This window comes from Gymnodraco acuticeps, unplaced genomic scaffold, assembly GCF_902827175.1.
Source record: "Gymnodraco acuticeps unplaced genomic scaffold, fGymAcu1.1, whole genome shotgun sequence".
Classification (NCBI taxonomy): domain Eukaryota; kingdom Metazoa; phylum Chordata; class Actinopteri; order Perciformes; family Bathydraconidae; genus Gymnodraco; species Gymnodraco acuticeps.
In genome coordinates this window covers 2,382,272-2,403,765 of record NW_022991091.1, presented here as the reverse complement: position 1 = coordinate 2,403,765, position 21,494 = coordinate 2,382,272, and the positions used below count along the sequence as shown (strand labels likewise).

The following is a 21,494-nucleotide window of genomic DNA, read 5'->3' as shown; positions in this document are numbered from 1 at the left end:
GTGATAGATTTGACTGGTCGCGCATTGATATGTATGAGACATGACAGAATGGCTGTTAAAGAAATAATTTTCTTTTTATGTTTACCTTTGGATTACAGATTATCTAATGTACAGGGTGATGTTCATTCAAGCGATTGTAGGCATGAGCTATGTTCTGCAATCACTTTTGATAAAAATGTGTAATATTTAAGAGTAAGTTGGTGATGGAAAGATCTTAAATAAAATAAAGTTTATTATATGAGAATACAATGTGACCTTGACTGTGGTTTTAATAGCCGATTTGAAAACCCAAATTGTACATATTATATTTAAGGATTTATTATACTGTGACAATACAAGGAACACATTATTTCAGTATAATAAACAATCTTCTTCCCACTCACATGACAAATATTCCTCTTTTATTGTTTGTCAATGTCTCTTTGTGATGGAAATGTGATGCAGCTTTTGTTTAGGTGGAGATGGGCCACAATGCAGAGGAATAAAACCTCTAAACCTTTGAGGAGCTGTGAACGCTCTTCAGATTCCTCTGCTGCTCCGGCAGTAGGGCGCGTATCAAAGCACCTTGTCCCCTGGTGATAGTTGACTAAAATGTTTTTCTGTTTGTTTGATGCAGATTCCCCATCTTATTTGCATATGTTTGAGTTATGAATACCACCGCATGGGAGACTGTTTTACTTCAGGTTACGTTTTAATGAGGAAATATCAAAGTGAACTCCTTCATTAGAGCTGTGTATGTGTTATTTGTCGTCTTTATGAGTGCTCAAGACTGACAGCTGAGGTTTTTTTCCCAAACGTCTTAACTTCCCTAAACTCAAATAAGGGAATAACCTACTTTACGCAAATGCCGGAGACGCACGGGAGAAAAATAATAATCCATTAACAAAGCCTTGTGATAAAATGGAACAACAAAACAAAATATCTTGTGTCTTGGATCCACCTCAGACACAGCATATTAAAACAGTTTATAGTAATTATTACACAATATAATGGCAGCATTTGAATGCCTTTGTAAATTATAAACCTGTGATAAACCATCAGAAGCAGCATTTAGGTATTAGCTCCTGAAACTCACAGCCCCTAATACTCTTAGAAATACATATACTAACATATATAAAAACATTATTTTAAAACAACCACAACCAGAACATATTGCACTCATTAACAGCAACTCAATCTGTCATAAAATAATGTGCTGTCCAAGTATAATGTCTTGTAGGTCAATGGGTATTTGTGTTTTCTATTTTATTGTTATTCCAAAATAAATAAATATAGAAGAAACAGTTCATGTGAGTACTAACACCTGTGCTTTTCCTGCCTTAAAATGTCAACATGTGTGTTGTTGAAAAGGCTGATGCCAGATGCCATTTAAAATAATAAAATCATGAAAAATTACTTGAGAAGATGATGCCAAACTGGTACCGTCATTCTGGTAAAAAATGGATACTTTTCAATATTTTGTTTTAATCTTGGTGAAAAAACATTTAAGACATCGTTTTTTTTAACATTTTTAGGAAGTTTTTACTTATAAACTTACACTTTAGAGTTTTTTTTACAGGACCACATCGATTAGTAATCGTAGTATATTTTAAACAATGTCTTTTTAAATATTGTATACAATTGTATATATTTAACAATGTCTTATTATATATCAATGATTTTGAAAAACGAAAAGCAGAATTTTATCTGTATAAAATGTTTTTTAACATCCCACATTTTGCAGTTGAATTTGGCCAGCTGAATTAGAGCCACTTGAATATAAATATACTGAATATTTTAACAGTGACATTTGGATTCTAAATTTGTAAACATTTAATCAAAAAAGTGAAAACGAGTAGATACATTAGTTCAATGCATAATTATTCAGTGTTATAATTAATACAATTGCTTTTTAATTTCAAAATCCGATGGTACAGATTTACTTCCATATCCAACAGTTGAGAGTCTGCACAGGAGACAGGGCTGTTTAAACTACTGTTGTCTGATTGGTTGTTCTATTCGTTTACAACCATAGGAAAACGAAATGTTCCTTTTAAAACTGTATTGGTAGGTATATGTATTGGTAATAGATTTTGTATAATACGTCTAAAGTCTTCTCCACTCACTTTCACACAGACTGCACTCTACTCCGTGCTTTTATTCTGATAACGTCAACGTCACAAGCCGGAAGTGGATACGGAAGTGTCACCAAACAGTTACAGGTGTAGTCTCCAGGCACCTCGTCTGTCACAAATTAAAGCTTCTCAGTCAAGATGTTGAAGGCGGTTATTTTAATTGGAGGCCCCCAAAAAGGTGAGCATAACACAACTCCTTTCTATCGTGTTTTCAGAGTCAGCTGTGCTTCGTTAAAGCGAAGCTAGGTGGCTAATACCAACAAGAACTCCAAAAACCCGAAGAGCTTGTTTATATCACTGACGTGGCATAATGAGGGAACCGCACACAAACAAATGACCTAATAGCCTAATCACTTGATGATTACAACGTTAAATTACGCTATGTAAATAACAACACTGTCTATACATGTAGCTATTACAGTTATGTTGCTGTTTATACCCTGCCTACTATTTATTATCATTTGCTCATTTAATCTCCTTGTAGAGCCATTATCTCGTATCAAGTCAACTTAATCCCATTTATAAATGAGTTTTTTAGGATGATAAAGTACCTTTACTAAAGGAAAGTGTTTAATAATACGTGTTATCTTTGCGTTACGACACCCTTTTCAGTTCGGCAGACATTCAGTTCATACATATTAAGATATAAGTACCGTAAATGTAAAGCAAGTGGAGCTTTAACAGGAATTACGTTTTATATAGAAGTTTTAAAATAGTTTTGCAATGTGAGAGGACATGGCATCCCCTTTGTTGTAGTTAAGGAGTTATCTGTATCCATACAAGATACTAATAGCGCATACTAGAAACATGGATTAAAATGGGAAATGCATTGTAATCTGATTTAAGAGTAATCCCCCACATTGCTTTCCAGGCACAAGGTTCAGGCCCCTGTCATTTGAAGTGCCCAAACCCTTGTTTCCTGTAGCTGGTGTAGCCATACTGCAGCATCACATTGAAGCATGTGCCAAGGTAAGTGCCACTGCAATACAACTGTTATGAGTAAGAGCTTTTCTCAATGTAATGTACAATGTAGGGTGATTTCTGGATGCCTAACTAGACTGTAGAAGGGTTACATTGTAGATATGTTCTATATTCAAGTGAAATATTCTATTAAGTTAGTTACCAGTTATGGGGGTTGTACTTGAATTGATCCAAATAGAAATGAGTCAATCTGCATAAATGCATCTGTTCATAAACAGTTCATACAATCTGATAAATACTTTTTTGTATTACAAGGTACCAAATATGAAGGAGATTTTGCTCATCGGCTTTTATCAACCAAATGAAGAACTGAACAGATTCCTGTTCAATGCACAGCAGGAGTTTAAAATCTCCATCAGGTAAAGAAACAAAGCTCTTAGTCTTACTCGACTACCTTACTAAATAAGAACATTCATACAGTAACACTTGCATATTGACCGTTCATAGCTATGACTTATATACTTTGTTTATAAAGACATTTTCACAGTGCACTTTTTTTAATATACATAATTAAACAAATAAAAGAACACTTATTTTTTCTTAGATGTGCTAAACTGTGATAGTATTCCTAAACATGGTAACACTTTCTATGACTCCCATGTCTATAATACATTATAAACATACTTTTGACCATATCTCCGTGGTTAGAGCTGGCAGCCCATTAAATATTTCCGCTGCCAGATAAGCAGGTTCGTCACACGAGCCCTCAGAAGCATTAGGCAATGTCATCCCCTCTTGTCTGCCCCTTTCAACACTGTATCTGGAATAAAAACACTCTCTGGCCAGAACAAATCTTTAAAAAACACATACTTATATTGCCCTCTTATAGCACTTTATAAAGGTATAGTTATAGGCGCTATGACTATTGTCGTAACACATTATAAATCATTGTTTATTGACAAAGTATAATAATACTTAATATTAATTGTCACTAACTGTCATTTTTTCAAAGTAAAAAAAGTTGTGTATTATAATACTAGTAAAAGTCGGCAGTGGTTGGAGAAGTATTTAGATGTTATACTTAATTAAAAGTACCTTCAAAATTGTACTTAATAACATTACTTAAGTAGATTCATGGACATAAAATAAACATGACATTATTATTATTATTTGTATTAATAAGAAAACATGAAGGACAGACCATCTATTTCTATTTTCTTTCTTTATTTTGAGAAAGCGGCAGGTAATATAAGATCATTTTCTTCTCCCTGCTTCTTTTTGGGTATGGTGTGTTTACAGAGACATGTTTGTAAATAATTGTTATACATTGAGTTTGTGCATACGATGAACTGAACAAATACAAAATGGAATGGAACAGTTGTAATATACTATAATCAAGAATTATGAATAGATAGTAATTCCTTTTTCCTATGTTTATACTGTATGATGCTATTAGTAGAATTCAACCCATTTAAAGTATGTTTATAATACGTTGAAGTCATGGTCTTGATAGAAACTGCTGCTGCACCGCTCCTGCTGAATGACTGCAGGTTAGCTGATCTTCCTGACTCTGCACCACAGGTATCTGCAGGAGTATGCTGCCCTTGGCACCGGGGGTGGCATCTATCACTTCAGAGATCAGATCGTGTCCGGCAGTCCAGAGGCCTTCTACGTTCTGAATGCTGATGTTTGCTCAGCGTTTCCCCTTGCAGAGATGCTCAGCTTCCAGAAGGAACACGGAGAACCAAACAGCTTTGTTATCCTGGGGACAACGGTGAGACTCATAGAACTTGTTAGATCTGGTCAAAGTAAAACTCCAAAAGGTTTTTCTTTCTGTTAGTTATTGTGTCTAGCTTGCTGAATATAATGAAATATGAGATCTGGCTTCTTGGATGTCAAATTTTGATTTCTAAAATCAATTTTTTCAGGCAAACAGAAAGCAGTCCATGAACTACGGCTGTATTGTTGAAAACGAGACAACAAAGGAAGTAAGTAGCCCTTCCTATCTTCTTTCCACTTCTAGCAGCGACGTGCAGTCAGGGGAGGCAGGGGAGGCAGAGCCTCACCTTTCATACTCCAATGTAACGGAAAAACAACTAAAGAAAAACTAAATAGTAATAATAATAAAATGTCTCCACTAGGGATGTAACGATACCAAAAACTCACGGTACAATAATATCGCGATAACAAGTCCACGGTACGGTATTTATTTTTTTACTCGGAAAATGTTTCTTTATTACATAATAAATCTGATTTGTACAGCATTTGAGTAGGATAGCAGTATTTTAAAGTGTCAAAAACAAAGTGACAGTAACAGACTGGAACAAGAAAACCAGTGTTTTTGTACCTATAGTACTACCAAACAAAGTAGGTATTTTCTTTGTGCCACTGCATCTCACAAATAAACAAGGACATTTAATAATCAGACCCTGCAATAAAATAAATCAAGTTTCACTTTAGTAACTCAACTCAAACTCACTAGTCACTCACTCAGCATCATCAGACAGGTTTTTAGGAATATGAGAATGTCCACATTTCCAGGTATTTATAAGCTGGGATGTTTGGGCATTTACAATATCCCCTGCTCTGGAAAAAACTCTCTCGCTTGGTACTGATGTTGCTGGGACAGCAGTGGTCGCGTTAACCGAATATTTTATTTAACAATGACGGAAAAATCTGAAAGCAGTCTGTCATTTTGACAGATTAGAACAAACTCGGAACAGCGCCAACGTTTCCCCGCAGCGAGGCTCTGGTGTTATGCCGTGTTATGCATGCCCTCCAAAAGGAAATGATATAGTTTCCAAACCGTACTTTGCCGTACAGATCAACACATGTCTGGGAGGTTTTGCTTTACGCTGTGTGCGCTCCCGCGAGGTGCATGCACACACGGCATAACACCGCCCCCCCCCTGTTGACAGTTCACGAGCGTGCTCTCTTGTGAACTGTTCAGACCCGACGGGTAATAACTGATGATGACGGACATTTTACGATCCTGTCTGTCAAAATGACGGACAGCGAAAAAGTCTAACGCCACCTCAGTGGGACGGAGAGATATGCTTTGGCCATGGGTGACAGCAGTGGGTCAAACTGTGCATTGTCTCTCCACCACTTCAAAAACAATACAGTTTTTGCCAAGAAGGTGAGGCTTATTGACAGGGCGAGATATAAATATACTGTTGGTACTTGTCAATGTCTCTAGGTGTGTAAATGTAGCACTGTAAATACGATGTCCTTTTGTGTTCTGTTGTTTTATGTTCATGTTATAACCTACTTGCTGCCATGTTGGACAGGTCTCTCTTGAAAAAAAGATCGATGATCTCAATGGGACCACCTGGTTGAATAAAGGTTTCAAACAAAAAAAAGTGTTTAAAAAAAATTATTTAAATTTTTTTTTTTAATTAAAAATAAAAAAATCGCGGTAGATTTTGTCAGTCTCACGACGGTATTGGGACGTTTATTTACCGCGATATTCGGTATATCGTTACATCCCTAGTCTCCACTGATCTGTGTTGTAAATGTGATTTATATATGATTCCAATCACTTTTTATAGTCAAAATCAGCAAATTTGACGAGCTCCGCTACAACTACGGGTAGCGATGAGCAGTGAGGCAGGGACGAGCTCTGCCTTTCGTAAGCCCACAGTAACTGGCTGGAGCGCGGGCACTAATTTAACGCGTGTGGCGGCCGGCCCATAGGGGCGCTAGGGGCGCCGCCCCACCTCTTCCCACATTAAAAAAAAAAATGTAAATAAAAAAAAAAATATATATATATATATATTTTATATTTTTATTTTTAATGAACAAGGTAAATATCATACAATTGGTATCAGTAAAATGTATAATCTACAATAACATCTCGTTTAAAATTGTGTTACGATGTCTAAAGTTACTGATAAGTCACATGTTTCCTGCCTGGCCTTGCCCATGGCATTAGTTTATCATTACCGGGCGGAGCCCCCGAGACAAACAGCAGCAACCAGCACGTTGCAAAAGTCTCAATAGTAAACTGTGCCGCCGAAACATAATTTCAGCCAATCAGCGCCGTCAAATATTTTGGTCACGAGGGCGCTCACGTTGGCGCCCACGTTGGCGCCCACGTTGCTTACGTGACGTGAGTTGTTTTTTAGACTCGTGAGTGACCAAGGTGACGCAGTATTGAGAATGGTGTGCAGGTGGAGTCGCCGGACCTCGGTCCGCACCCAATTCCGTGCAAGAGCTACTCTCCAATCCTTTCCAAAGGAGAAGTTTGGGAGATAAATTGATACTTAAAGACCTTGGACCGGACCAACCCGATTTGTATATATCACAGCAAGCTCGTGAAAAAGACAAAACGTATCAACGAGGCTAGCTGGATGCAAACAATGCAAACAGGTAAATGCTATCTTTTGTTTCCCATGCTTGCTCTTCAAACAGCCGGGGACAGATACGATCTGCTCAGAAACTAGACAAAAGTTAAACAAGTACAAACCACAGACTGTCTGTGTCATGGAGAATACAGTCGCTGGTTTATTTATGTCTGTATAGGCCGTTGTTGTGAGTGTGGACGGTCGGAGCATATATAACTGAGGTTACCTACTGTAACCCAGCTTCTATGAGTATTGGCGCAGCCCTCTAAGGCTATCGCTATTGGGTTTACCCTTCTGCGCCCCCGCGCAGTACTGAAAACACTTGTAGTCCACGCCCACCCGCTAGGTGGGCCCCACCCTCGGGCCTCCTTCCGGTATAAATAGGGAGGTTGCCCGGCGATCTGCTCCCATACAATATAACTTTTCTTCAGCTATTCGTAGAGCCAGTGGGGCCCAGCGCTTAGAGGGCTGCGCCAATACTCATAGAAGCTGGGTTACAGTAGGTAACCTCAGTTCTATTTCGTATATGGCTTCGCCCTCTAAGGCTATCGCTATTGGGTTAAGGGCGAAGCATGATGTAGTCTGCGCCCCACTGGGTCCGTCCAGCATTAGAAGCACAGACATACCTGCTTAATAACACCGCCCTGCCTGTTGTACCATGCGTAATGGCACATCCCCGTCCCTGGAGAAAACATACCTGTTTTCCTGACGGGGTGAAGGCTGGGAACAATACATACCGACCGCTGTGAGAAAGTAGAGACGAAGGTCCCACCTTGTCCTGCGATCATAGAGGGGGAACAGCCGCTCTCTCCGTGTCAGCCATGTAGGAGAGCTCTCAGCTGGATCCCTGACGTCACTCACTCTGACCAGGCACTCCCTACGAAGTGTGTCAGAGGAAGGGGAACGTCCCTCTCCTACGAGGGGAAAAAGGGCTGCTCTCTGTGTGCCGCGAGGCAGGAGAGAGGCGCACAGCTGGATCCCTGACGTCACTCACTCTGACAGGACACCCAGTACAGGGCGTGTCAGAGAGGAAAGGGAGACATCCCTCAAATAAAATTGAATAAATGAACAGGGGGAAGACCAAGATGCAGCCGTGCAAATATCTTCCACTGACATTCCTCCGCGCAACACCGAGGAGGAGGAGGAAATTCCTCTGGTTGAGTGCGCTTTGATATTCTCCGGGGGCTCCACCCCAGAGGAGACATATGCCTGTGACACAGCCTCACACAGCCAGTGTGACAGCCGTTGTGTAGACAGAGGTTGCCCGATCGAGCGCTCTCTTTAATGCACAAACAGGCGCTGAGAACGGCGCAATGCCGCCGTGCGCGCTACATAGCAGATAGCGTGCGCACCGGGCAGAGGAGATGAGATGTTTCTTCTTCCTCCGACCTGTGAGGAGGGGGGAAGAAGCCAGCCAGGGTGATCACTCTTGACCTAAAAGAGTTGTGATGACCTTATAGGCATGAAGCCGGGTTAGGGCGTAAAACAGCTGAACTGCATCTCCATGGATCCGGAGACATGACGGAGCCACCGGCAGAGCAGACAGATCACCCTTTCCTCTGATAGAGCCAAAAGCAGTACTACTTTGGCTGAATACAGTTAAGGGGAACCTGATCAGGTTCAAATGGGGTTTTTCTTTAGTGCGCGTAACACCAAAGCCAAATCCCACTGAGGCGCCAGTGTGCGTGACACCGGTCTGAGTCTCTATACTCCTCGCATAGCACGGCTGCTGCATTCTGCGAGCCCCTTGGTTAAATTCGCCGGAAATAACACTGTTCCTGGGATAACGGGAGTGTTTCTTGCATCCCATGGAACTGCTGGGGGGAGAGGCTTCTCTGTGATGTGCCGTAATGGTCGTCATGGTGACGTGCCACGCCCTCGCCGCTGCTGCCCGTGAAGCAAAAAAGCTGCGAGGGAGTTTCCACACGCTGCATTCCACTCTGTCTCTCATCATGAGGCGCGTACACGCCCAGAGGATGAGAGGTGTGTGTATGCTGTCCTCACTAGGCGTTATAACAGTGCTCGTGGATTTATTATGACCGTGTGTAAGGCATATCTGGGACAGAGGAATGCCTCGAGCTCTGCAGTTTATAAACCAATAGGTTAAAACAGCAGGCTTCTGCAGTGAATGAAGCACCTCTGGAGACTCCCCCTGTGGGGGAGACCCAGGGGAATCCCCCCCCGTGACAAGCTGACGCTAATGCCGAGCAGCTGCATTACGGAGAGGGCTGTATGGTTTGTGACACGCCGGAGGAGAGCTGTCAGTTTCTCACTCGCTGCCAGAGAGCGCTCTGCTGCTGGCTGAGTTTTTAATTCCACTCCAGATAACGTTTGTCTGAGAGGGAAGGGAACAGCTCTTCTTCCAACTTGTTATGAAACCCAGGCTTTGACAGATGCGATACGAGATGTACCGTCTGTAAAGCGACTTCCTCCCTGGAACGAGCCAGCAACTAGCAGGTCGTCCAAAGGAAACCACCCTCTCATCCCTCCTCTGTGTAGCGGCTCCAGCCTTCTCTACACAAAAATGGGAGGAGCCAGGAAATATCCAAACGGCAGACGATTGTCTGGTCTGATATTCCCTGAAATGAGAAACCGCAGGAATTTCCTGTGTTTCGGGATGATGGGTACGTGGAAGTATGCATCCTTCAGGTGGAAGTGAACCAGTCGTCCTGGTGAACACATTCCAGCCCCTGTTTGATCGTCAGCATGTGAAATACTGACAGATCGAGGATGTCTCATTGCCCCAGTCTTTTTCGGGATTAGAAAAATAACGGGAGTGAAAACCCCTGATTTTCCTCCCTTTGAGGAAACCTGGAAATATCCTCTTTCAACAGGAGTTCCAGCAGCTCGGATTTGGAGCGTAAGACATAGCTTCTGGGAGGACAGGAGTGTTTCCTGTATCCCATTGACCTGTGGGGGCTTTTTCGTCACCACGCTGCGGGGTGTGACACGTCGAAGGAGAGCTGTCAGCGTGTCCACTCCACTCTCTGCCGTGAGAGTCGTGCTCTCATGCGGGCTGAGTTCAATTCCACCCAGGTAAACAATACTCTGGGCTGGAATAGGACAGCTCTTTTCCCAATTTATCATGAAACCCAGCTTTGACAGATACGATATGAGTTGCTTCCTCCCTGGAGCGAGCCATGCAGCAGCAGGTCGTCCAGGTAAAAATAGTACTCTCATCCCTCCTCTGTGTAGCGGCTGCAACGCCGTCTCTACACACTTTTGAAAAAGTATGAGGAGCCAGGGAATAGCCGAACGGCAGACGGTTGTACTGGTACGCTATTCCCTGGAATGAAAACCGCAGGAATTTCCTGTGTTGCGGAATGATGGGTACATGGAAGTATGCATCCTTTAGGTCTATAGAGGTGAACCAATCTCCCTGGTGAACACACTCTAGCACCTTTTTGACCGTCAGCATGTGAAAAGGCCTTTTCATTATTGCCTTGTTGAAAACTGACAGGTCGAGGATGGGTCTCATTCCCCCTGTCTTTTACGGGATAAGAAAATAGCGGGAGTAATACCCCTGATTTTCTTCCTCCTGGGGAACCCTGGAAATAGCCTCTTTCAACAGGAGTTCCCGTAGCTCTGCTTGGAGCGCAAGACACTGTTCAAGGGATGTTAGGCATGTCACCTGTATCCCGTTGAACTGTGGGGGGGGGAGGCGAACTGCAGGGTGTACCCTCTGCTTATCAGCCTGTTCATCCATCTGTCCATCAAACACATGCGCTGCCACGCCGAGAAACACTCTGACAGCGGGCGCGCATGCTCGAGATGTGTTGTGGTTGTCATGACGACGAGCCACGCCAGAGCCCTCGCCGCCGCTGCCCGTGAGGCAACCCAAGGTTGGCCTAGAGCGAAAGGGCTGTGCGGAGGCCTCCACACGCTGCGTATCACTCCGCCTCGCATCATGAGGCGTGTACACGCTCAGAGGATGGGTGGAGGTGTGTGCAGTAATATCCACATGAGGCGTTAACACTGCGCTCCTGGCTTATTATGACCGTGTATAGGTGGCGTATCTCGGACAGAAGAATGCCGCGAGGTCTGTGGTTTAATAACCGAAGAGTCATAACCATCAGATCCCTGCAGCGAACCCTGCTGCCTACTAATCACCAGATTGAAGGCAGCTGGTGTAATTACTGTGCTCCGCAGCTTATTAATCGATAGATTAAATAGCGCAGGCTTTTGTACCGAACCCGGCTGGCTATTAACCGATAGGTCATGGCAGCTGGCTCACCGGCCAGAGTGGGGGATATGTGAAACACATTTGAAACTGATGACTCAGCCAACATGTTGGGAAATAATCTTCTTTTATTTTCCTCACACTGCCTCCCCAACCGTCAAGGCCGCTCTGCTTCCTCGGCGGCTCTCATGGAGCAGACGCCGAACGGGAGTACCTCACTCCCTTTTTACCCCCCCCTCTCCTGGTGGGGGGGCGGAGGCCCCGTGAGGCAACCCAAGGTGGGCCTAGCGAAAAGGCTGTGAGGAGGCCTCCACACGTTGCATTCACTCCGCCTCTCATCATGATGCGCGTACACGCTCAGAGGATGGGTGGAGGTGTGTGCAGTGATAACCACATGAGGCGTTACCACGGCGCTCATGGGCTTATTGTCACCATGTGTAGGTGGCGTATCTCGGATAGAGGAATGCCGCGAGGTCTGTGGTTTAATAACCGAAAGTTATAACCACCAGAACCCTGCAGCGAACCATGCTGCCTACTAATCACCAGATTGAAGGCAGCTGGTGTAGTTACTGTGCTCCGCAGCTTATTATTCGATAGATTAAAATGCGCAGGCTTTTGTAACGAATCCTGCTGGCTATTAACCGATAGGTCATAGGCAGCTGGTTTACCCAGAGTGGGGGATATGTGAAACACATTTGAAACTGATGACTCAGCCAACATGTTGGAAAATAAGCTTCTTTTTATTTTCCTCACACTCCCTCCCAAACCGTCAAGGCCGCTCTGTCTCCTCGGCGGCTCTCATGGAGCAGACGCCGAACGGGAGTATCTCACTCCCTTTTTACCCCCCTCTGGTGGGGGCCCGTAGGTGCGGGACGGTGCCCTGGAGGTGTGGGCCGGTGCCCCGGCCGCCGCTGACGGACGATTCTGACGCCTCGGCTGCTGTTGCTGCTGGTGTCTGTCCGTCTGCCGCTGTGGCCGGGTTGGCTGCCGCTGGTGTCGCTGCTGCTTCACCGCTGGCTGGAGCCAGCCGACGTGCTGGCGGATGTCCTCCGCCTGCTCCGATGCCGCCTTCATGGAATCAACCATGGCCAGGAACTGGGGCCCGAACAGCCCGTCCGAGCTGATCGGAGCGTCCAGTAAAACCTTTCTGGCTGGCTCTGTGACCGCTGCCTGCTGTAACCAGAGGTGACGCTAGATCTGTGTCATCCAGGCTGTAATCCTCGCCTAGGACACCGCCGCGGCTGCGCACAGCGACGGTGGTGTGTTCTGGATGGGCTCCTGCCCACCCCAGACGTCTTCCTCACCCGCAGCAGCTAGAGCGTCCGCACTTCGCTTCCTGTCGGATGAAGGAAGACGCACACAGTGAGGACATGCGACCTGCTGGCTGAGAGCCGCGTCCGCGTGCTCTGGCCCCAGACAGGCTGCGCATATTGGATGCAAATCGTAGCTCATAATGTAGCCCGTATTGCACGAAGGGCACATACGGACACACTCTTTATTGCTCATGATGTTGCTTTTCTCGTGCTTCAGTAAACTGCTGGTTGCTGAAGAAAAGAGGGAGCAGATCGCCGGGCAACCTCCCTATTTATACCAGAAGGAGGCCCGAGGGTGGGGCCCACCTAGCGGGTGGGCGTGGACTACAAGTGTTTTCAGTACTGCGCGGGGGCGCAGAAGGGTAAACCCAATAGCGATAGCCTTAGAGGGCAAAGCCATATACGAAATAGAACGTTAGCTTAGCCAAGCTCCATTCAGAAAACAAGCATTCTAAAAGGTTTTTCGCCTGCCGTCTGTCTGCAGACTTGTCAAAGCATTAATTCATGGTTTTTACTAACCGGTATCAGTATGTTGTTACGTCAGCATCATTTAGAAACGTGTATTACAATTTAATCACGGTAAAATATGTTCATTTTGTTGTAGTTGTAGCTCCCGAGCCAGCGCGTCTTGTTTGAATGATGAGAGTATACACAGCTGGCAGCCACGGTGAAACTCGAGCGACTAGAGCGATGCGATAGGAGCGTTTAGAGCGAAGCGAATATTCGCATCGCGTCCGGTCTGAACGCAGCATTAAAGCGAGCTACGCGCTGCACTGGAAACGCGCCATTACATCACCAGAAGTCCTAATTTAAGAGGTAATTTCTCCCAAAAAACTTTTTTTTACTCACTATATCAAAAGCCCCACCAACATTTTTTCCACCAGCCGCCACTGGCGGGCACTTATTTTGTGAGCGTGCTCAAGCCAGTTACTGTGGGGTGAGGTGAGGCACAGATGAGATCTGCCTCACCTCAGAATGCGTCACCCCACAGAAACTGGCTGGAAAGCGGGCCCTAAGAGCATGCCTGCACGATCTCACTGTATGTCACCAATGTAATGTTTGTAGATCCCTTTATTACATTTATCCTCGCCATCCATAGTCTCTAAATAACTTATTTCACGTATATATGATAATTTAGGCTCGCTGGTCTCATCATACAACGGCAATGAAAAAAGCACCAGGGGAGGCAGCCATAACCTCTGCCGCACTGAAGGGGGCGCAAGTGAGCCCACAGGTTCTTGTTGCTACTGTTATGCTACGCAGAGACGGAACGCAAACAACAAACTAGACTTTTGAAACTAGAGGAAGATAAGGAGGACTTTTACAAAAAAGTAATAGAGATTGTTGTCCAGAAGGATAGCATGGACTTCATCTTCAAGTCAAGGTAAGACCCCAATTGTAATGAAAATGGGATCTTACTAAGAAAGAACAATCCAATATTTAGATTTTGGGTATCCTTTTGTTGAACGGTCTGTTTAAAATGAATCGAAGCATCAGACTAAAAAAGCTTTTGAAAATAACCGAATATTTCGATTAAGGTCAAAATATATATTTGTATTTGTAAATCTGACTCTGAAAGAGTCAGTGCCTCACCAGCCACGAACCTCACCGCACGTCACTGACTTCTAGCCACTCATTACTGTTTCATCTTAAAATAACAACAACTCTTCTTTTTTATTCAGGTCTTGCATTATGTGGAAAAGCCGAGCACATTTGTGAGCGACATCATAAACTGCGGCATATACCTCTTCACCCCGGAAATCTTCCAGCATATCGGTGCTGTCTTTCAGAAGAACCAGCAGGACATGTTGTTGTGAGTTGAAGCTCTCCATCATGGGGATGTGTGTGTGTGGGAATGCATGTGAACATCATTTATTGCATTTCTTTGCTTTCTCTTCATTTGTCCTTTTTCCTTCCCTTCTCATCCCTGCCATGATTACTGTTTGCTCACACAATCATCAGATATCCATACGATGGGTAAGTGAGGACCCTCAGGCTACGCGGTGTAGTGATAGAGCACTTAGTGTATGGTGTGAGCTGTAGAACCCAGGAGAAGGCTGAGACTGCCCAGGCTGCTTTGTGAATGTGTGTGTGCCCTTTTCTTCGTCCAATTATGCATCTCCCATTTTGCCTGAGGCCTCATTTCAAACCTTTATTTATACAGATAAATCCCATTGAGATCATTGATTTCAAAGGCCTGTTTTGGTTTATTTGCTTATTGTGTGTTTTGGCAAATTGTTGTGCTTGAAACTTACACTACAGGATATTTGCCTTTCTGAGAGTACTACGGAATAGTTAGACAAGTATGGTTATTTACTTTCCATCAGACACCTAGATGAGATGACTCTCATATCTGTTTTGTAAATATGAAGTTAAAGCCAGCAGGCGGTTATAGCTTAGCTTAGCATAGACACTGGAAATGATGAATCAGCCTGCCTCTTTCCGTAGGTAAGAAAATCAAGATAATTAACAGTAGAGCTGAGAAACATTCTGTGATATTATACATTCTGGATTTTATTCTTCAGTTTTTGATTAGGTTAAACAAATGACATATATGTGCTTTTTTGTTATCTTTGGATCAAGCCAGGCTAACTTTGGCTTCTTTTTGTGCTACGTTAAGCTACCTGGCAGCTGGCTTTGGCTTTATATTTAATGTAGGGCTGGGTAATATAAAATTATTATTATATTGATATTGTGATATTAGATTAGTAATCTTCTTATATTTGTAATATCACATTATCGTTCATTGTGATATTTACGTTATCTATTCCCAGTTTTAAAGGCTACCTTACAGTAAATTAATATAATTTTCAGAATCAACCACTCTATTCTTGTGCTTCTATTTTTTGCCTTTATCGGCTTAGTCATTATATCCACATTACCTATAATATCATCACAATATTGCTAAGAGGTATTTGGTCAAAAACCTCAAGATACTTTATTTTCTTTATTTCTCCCAGCCCTAAGGCTTTATAATATTCTCATCTAACTGTCAGTATGCAAATACAATGTTCCCAACATGTAAAACGTTTGCATAGAGTAAAGACAAAATCCACTTGCAAAAAGGTTAAAAAAAACCCTGCTTTGACCTTATCGTAGCTTGCTCTCCCGAGTTTAAACTGCATCCTGCATTTTTTGTGATTGTCCGTTGATCTTTTTAAGGACAAGCATTTAACTGAACTGACTTCCTCATATCTAGTTTTATTTTTCTCTTAATATATCCTTGTTGTGATTTTAGGTTAGCTAGCAAAACGTCTTAAAAGATAGTTTGCTTTTGTGAAACTTTATTGCTCAGCTACCATGAAGAATTAAGTAATGGTTGTGTATATTCTGATTTATGCATTATTATTATTATTATTATTATTATTATTATTATGTATTTGCTACACTCCCAGCTGTGCTTTTTAAAAAACGTTTCCTGTCTGCTCACAGCCTAAATGTGCATGTGGCTGCACACTGGTCACTCACAGAAGCCATCAAAACACATGGGATTACTTTATGGATTTTTATTTGTGTAAATATTTGGAGATTTGACACTTTCCCTTTTTATGTTTTCTAACGCTCACTGTGGTGTAAAGCACCTAGCATTTGGCACCCCAAGGACACTTGAAATATATTACGAAAAGGTCAAGCCACGCTGTGCATAATTCACCTGCCTAACATCAATAGCACTTAAATCAAGCTGGGCACTGAATCAGCGAAACTGTTGAACTCATCAGAGATGCTTGATAGAAATGAGATGGGTTATACTGCAAAATCTCTAGGGGAGCACTTTGCCTCTAACCACATCCCCCTCTTTTTGGTAAAACTTCGATTATCGGTGCACTCCTTTAAAATATTATTTTCATCAATATTTAAAACTGTTTCATCTAGGGGCTCTCACAATACACTATGCCAGAGACCCTGATTAATATGGAGCACATACTCTCTTCTACTTAAGTTTTGGATCACCACTAGGTAATAAGCCCAGCTCTGACGCAATCAAAGCTAGCATCATGATGCATTTTAACTAACTGAACTCAATTTATTCTGGGGGATGGATTGTAGAGCAATACATTCATGTTTTATTTGGCGTTAGCATCATTTGGAAATAATGATGCCACTGGATTGCTTCTGCCCATAAATATAGGTTTTTAGAAATATCAAAGACTAGTTTACTAATAGTGGGGTAGGGCTAGACGATCAGTTGTCAGCTCATGGGTCGTATCATTGGAAAATAATACATGGAGGTATTATGATAGACACTTCCTTTCTAATTTGATAACAATATGCGCATTTTAACAGGAAGGCTGATGTACTTGCTAAAGTTCTTGATTAAATGAGCAAGTACTTTTAATTAGTCAATAATTTAATTAATAAAGAGTTTAAGATAGGATTTACCGACTGACGTATTCACTTATTTACTCACCACGAAACATCCAATATCATGTATATCATCATAAGGGTAGATATTGGCTCTTAAAGTAGGGCAACAGGAATACAAACTCATCCTCAATTATTTAAGTACATATGTTTACTTACTTGTATTATAATACAACTCTAACTGCATATTTATAGTTCATAAGATAGTTGGGGAGAATGCTAGTCCGTGAGTGTCAGTGTTTAGTATTTCACTTGCGTTCACTATAGGGCCACGTCTTCTGTGAAATCCTGTGCCTTTTTAAAAAATAATATTTTCAATTTCAATACATTTTTTAAAAGAATATCAAGATACATGGCAACCACACTTGGATAGTGGCTGAGTTTAGCTTGGGTGTTACTACAGTAATAATTGCATCCAATAAACACAATAATCTGTTAACATTATTCATCATATTTCCTGGTTACATCCCATCTCTGTCTTGGATTTCTAACCCCTAACCCTGTGCACAAGATTGTATTTTAATAAATGTGGCCCCCAGCCCTGGTTTGTGACTCAGTGCCATAAAGTGACGATGTGTCTCCTGCAGAGAGGAGCCAACCAACGGCTGGCACCGGGCAGAGGCCATCAGGCTGGAGCAGGACATTTTCACTGCCCTGGCGGGACAGGGCAAGCTCTACGTGTATAAAACCCTCAGCTTCTGGAGCCAGATTAAATCTGCAGGGTGAGTGCTCATTTCATAAATGCTGCCACATTCAACAGCACATCAATTCGTTTTTGTGACAACACTGTAGCCTTTAAAAAGGTTAGAGAGGAACAGAGACTTCGGACTGTAAATCATATAGGCTTAAATCAAAAAAAGTATGGCATATTCAAATTGAACATAGTTTGAGAGTATTATTAATTGTTCTTAAGCAAATAACAATTCATACTTTATATGTTGTTTTTTGTACACCAACTATTACTATTACTATTATAGTATACTATTGAGATCTATATTTTGATGCTAAGCAGTTGTTGTATGTTTGTATTTGATTCCTAGGTCTGCGATTTACGCCAGTCGGTTGTACCTCAACCAGTATCACACCACTCATCCTGAAAGACTGGCCACAATTAAAGAGGGGGGGCCTAAAATAAGTGGTAAGAATGATTACATTACACTATATTTCATTTAGCTGACACTTTTATCCAGTAAATCAACAATGAAGATACATACTCAGAACGGCAAGAATCCTGCATGTACATTTTCTTTCAATAGGCCAAACCATTTTAAGTGCTACTGCATTATCTTCAAATACACCCGAGTCTTCCATAGCTTTGTTCTTTTTTATTGGAGACAAAGCGATTCATACTTTCACTCATTTTCCTAGGTAATGTCTATATTCATCCTACAGCAAACATCGACCCCACTGCTATGGTAAGCATCCTTTCTCATTGAGTTGCACTTTACATCGTGAACACATTTAAATTAACAGAACATCCTTTTGTGTACAATATGTAGCTTTTCTTGGTAAAAGAACAGATGGAGAATACAAGTGTATCTAACTTTTTCTTTCCTTGTATTGCTCCAGCTGGGCCCCAATGTCTCGATTGGCACAGGAGTAACGATTGGTGCTGGGGTCAGAGTTCGGGAATCCATCATCCTTCATGGTGCAACTCTACAGGTGAGCATTTGTAAACTATCACTGACCAAAGAAAACCCAGCCAGGGTGTTCGGACACACGGCTGGAATTGTATCCTCTCCTGCAGTGGCTTGGTTATTTGGTGTTCTGCCATCCACTGCAATGCACAGTAGGTTATGTCTGAATTGAATTGATGATGCCATTTTCATCTGTTTACCACACAAGCAGATGAACTAACTTATTGTTAAGATAGGTTCAAGGTTTTTGCTAAATAAGCAGCAAAACATCCATTGCTAAAATGATTAACTTCCCTCAGAGTATAACTTTGTATGAAAAAACAGGTGGTGTTTATTTAGAAGGGCAGCTCAACTAACAAAGTGTCCTTGTAGGAAGTATGCAATAAAAGACAATAAGTCACCTGCAGTCTGAACTCATTTCGGAGGCACCCGGTCATCATTGGAGACATGGGATTCAATTATGTAAGCCTCCAAATCGTTAAAAATGACATCTTTGTGAGCGGCACGGGCAACACTATTTCCTGTTTGACACAAGCTTGAAGATTAATTCAAGACAAGTCACTGTTGAAGTGTGGATAATGTTTCTAATAAAATGGATGTCCCCAGGATGAATGGGCAGATAAATCTAATCCGCTCACCTCACTTGAGTTTAAACTTGAATATTAAAGATTCTGATTAGACTGTTTGTCTTACCTAGAAACATTATCTAACACAGCTCGTAGGAATACCTGAAATACTTTGTTTTTTCTTTCTTGATCTTTACGTCATTGTACAGTCAATTAATTAACTGTTGATGTTTTCTGTCAAATCGTTTTCCTGTAGGATCACTGCTGTGTTTTGAACAGCATTGTGGGATGGGACAGCACTATTGGCAAGTGGGCCCGAGTAGAAGGAACCCCGAGTGACCCTAACCCAAATGATCCCTTCGCAAAGATTGACAGCGAGACGCTCTTCAGAGAGGGAAAACTCACACCCTCTATTACTATTCTGGGTAAGCATGCTCTGACCTAAGAGAAACCTCAGTCCTTACATGTGTAAAATGATCATATATTAAATAACATAATTGCATTTTGCTATTTAGTATTTTATGTTCTTGACATAAATGAACAGTAAGTGGTATAATGAGAGATCTGCTTTCATTTTTCTAAATGTAGTTCGCTTAGACCAAGGGTTTTATGCTGGAATCCGTTTCGTAAAAATAATTGTTATTTTACATATGTGTCATAATTGTCATATTGGTCTTTTACATTTTCCAGTAATAATCAGCTACAGAAAGCATAACTGAATTATAGACGTGTCACTTCTTTCACTTTAGTGCCCAGAGAAAGAGGATCTATCTTAGTCTATTATTTTCCGTAAATGTTTTATTTTCTTGTACATTTTATTACAGTTTTACCTCTAAGGGTTATTTTTCTTCTTTCAAAACAAACCAGAAATGTAAAACACATCAAATGATAAATGCCAGGAGTGCGTTTTTAAAACTGAAATATAATGTCTCATGTCCTGCACAGAGACTAATCACAGCCTTGGCTTTTCTCCTCAGGTTGTAACGTGACCATCCCTTCTGAGGTCATTATACTCAACTCGATCGTCCTACCACACAAAGACCTCAACCGCAGCTTCAAAAACCAAATTATTCTCTAGTTAATCTTACTCGGGCTTCTGTCCACTTACTGTCCTGATGAAGAATGCTGCTGGACACACAGCGCCCTTCCTCTGAGTTACTGTATATAAGACGTCAAATATCAAGATAGGGGATTCATTTAATCATTTTGAAAAATTGTTTTTTTATATTTGTCCTTCAGCCCTTTATGCATCACTGGGTGTCAGTAGCATTAACGGAAAGCTAATCAAGCCTGTTGATTCTCCTTGAAAAATGCTGTCATGCCAGGGGTTTAAGTTGTTTTTATATTAACTTTACCGAACTGTAAAATTACTACAAATATTAGTGTAATATATTTTCTTGGATATAATATGATGTTAAGAAAAAGGTGCATAGACAACTACGCTCTGTTTTTCTCAAGGGCATCCTTGATAAACTTGAGACTTGTTACTTGAGTGTGAGAAGAGGAATTATTAGGGAATAAAAATCCCTGGCCACTGAGGTGATTATTTGTGTGGAGCTTTTGATTAAAACCGTTAACCATCTTCATTGTTTGTCTCAAAAATTGACTACCACCAAAATAAATCAGCGGGCTCGAGATTTACGTTGCAATCAAGTGATGTTGCCTTTTTAAAATGTAAACTAAGCAGGGGGCCTGGAGACGGCTATATAAGCAACAACACAAGATGCTTAAATGGTGCTTCTGCAATCACTGGAGGAACTGTTTCAATTTATGGATACAGCACATTAACATTTACTTATTAAGCCCTCGAGCACTCATGATCACTTCAGCACTTTTGTTCCAATTATTGCGAAGAGCGTGTCTATTAAGAAGCGATTTAAATTGGGATACAGGAAATGCAGAATGGTATACTTAATCAAGTCTATTCACAAACTACCCTCCAGTGACAGGAGGGAAAAACAAGTTAATGTAAATGTTTAGGTAAATAGATTTCTATATGTAGGTGCCTGTGCTTTCCATTGATGATTCAGGTGCCTAACTTCTTCAAAAAGCACT

At 41.9% G+C, this 21,494-nt stretch overlaps 1 protein-coding gene across 1 annotated transcript; it reads left to right on the top strand.

Annotated features, from left to right (window-relative positions):
- The first annotated feature begins 2,162 nt into the window (after window positions 1–2,162).
- gmppaa (GDP-mannose pyrophosphorylase Aa) lies at window positions 2,163–21,021 on the top strand. The gene is made up of 12 exons (XM_034236913.1): window positions 2,163–2,292; window positions 2,986–3,083; window positions 3,351–3,454; window positions 4,617–4,809; window positions 4,964–5,023; window positions 14,557–14,687; window positions 17,824–17,958; window positions 18,277–18,374; window positions 18,605–18,651; window positions 18,806–18,898; window positions 19,696–19,864; window positions 20,417–21,021. Exons 1-12 carry the CDS (start codon window positions 2,253–2,255, stop codon window positions 20,515–20,517), a joined length of 1,269 nt encoding a protein of 422 aa, XP_034092804.1. The 5' UTR covers window positions 2,163–2,252; the 3' UTR covers window positions 20,518–21,021.
- The last annotated feature ends 473 nt before the right edge of the window (window positions 21,022–21,494 follow it).

Coding starts and splice junctions, on each gene's coding strand:
- gmppaa (XM_034236913.1), top strand. CDS start 2,253: ATGTTGAAGGCGGTTATTTTAATTGGAGGCCCCCAAAAAG. Junction 2,293..2,985: donor AATTGGAGGCCCCCAAAAAG/GTGAGCATAACA, acceptor ATTGCTTTCCAG/GCACAAGGTTCAGGCCCCTG. Junction 18,652..18,805: donor ACATCGACCCCACTGCTATG/GTAAGCATCCTT, acceptor GTATTGCTCCAG/CTGGGCCCCAATGTCTCGAT.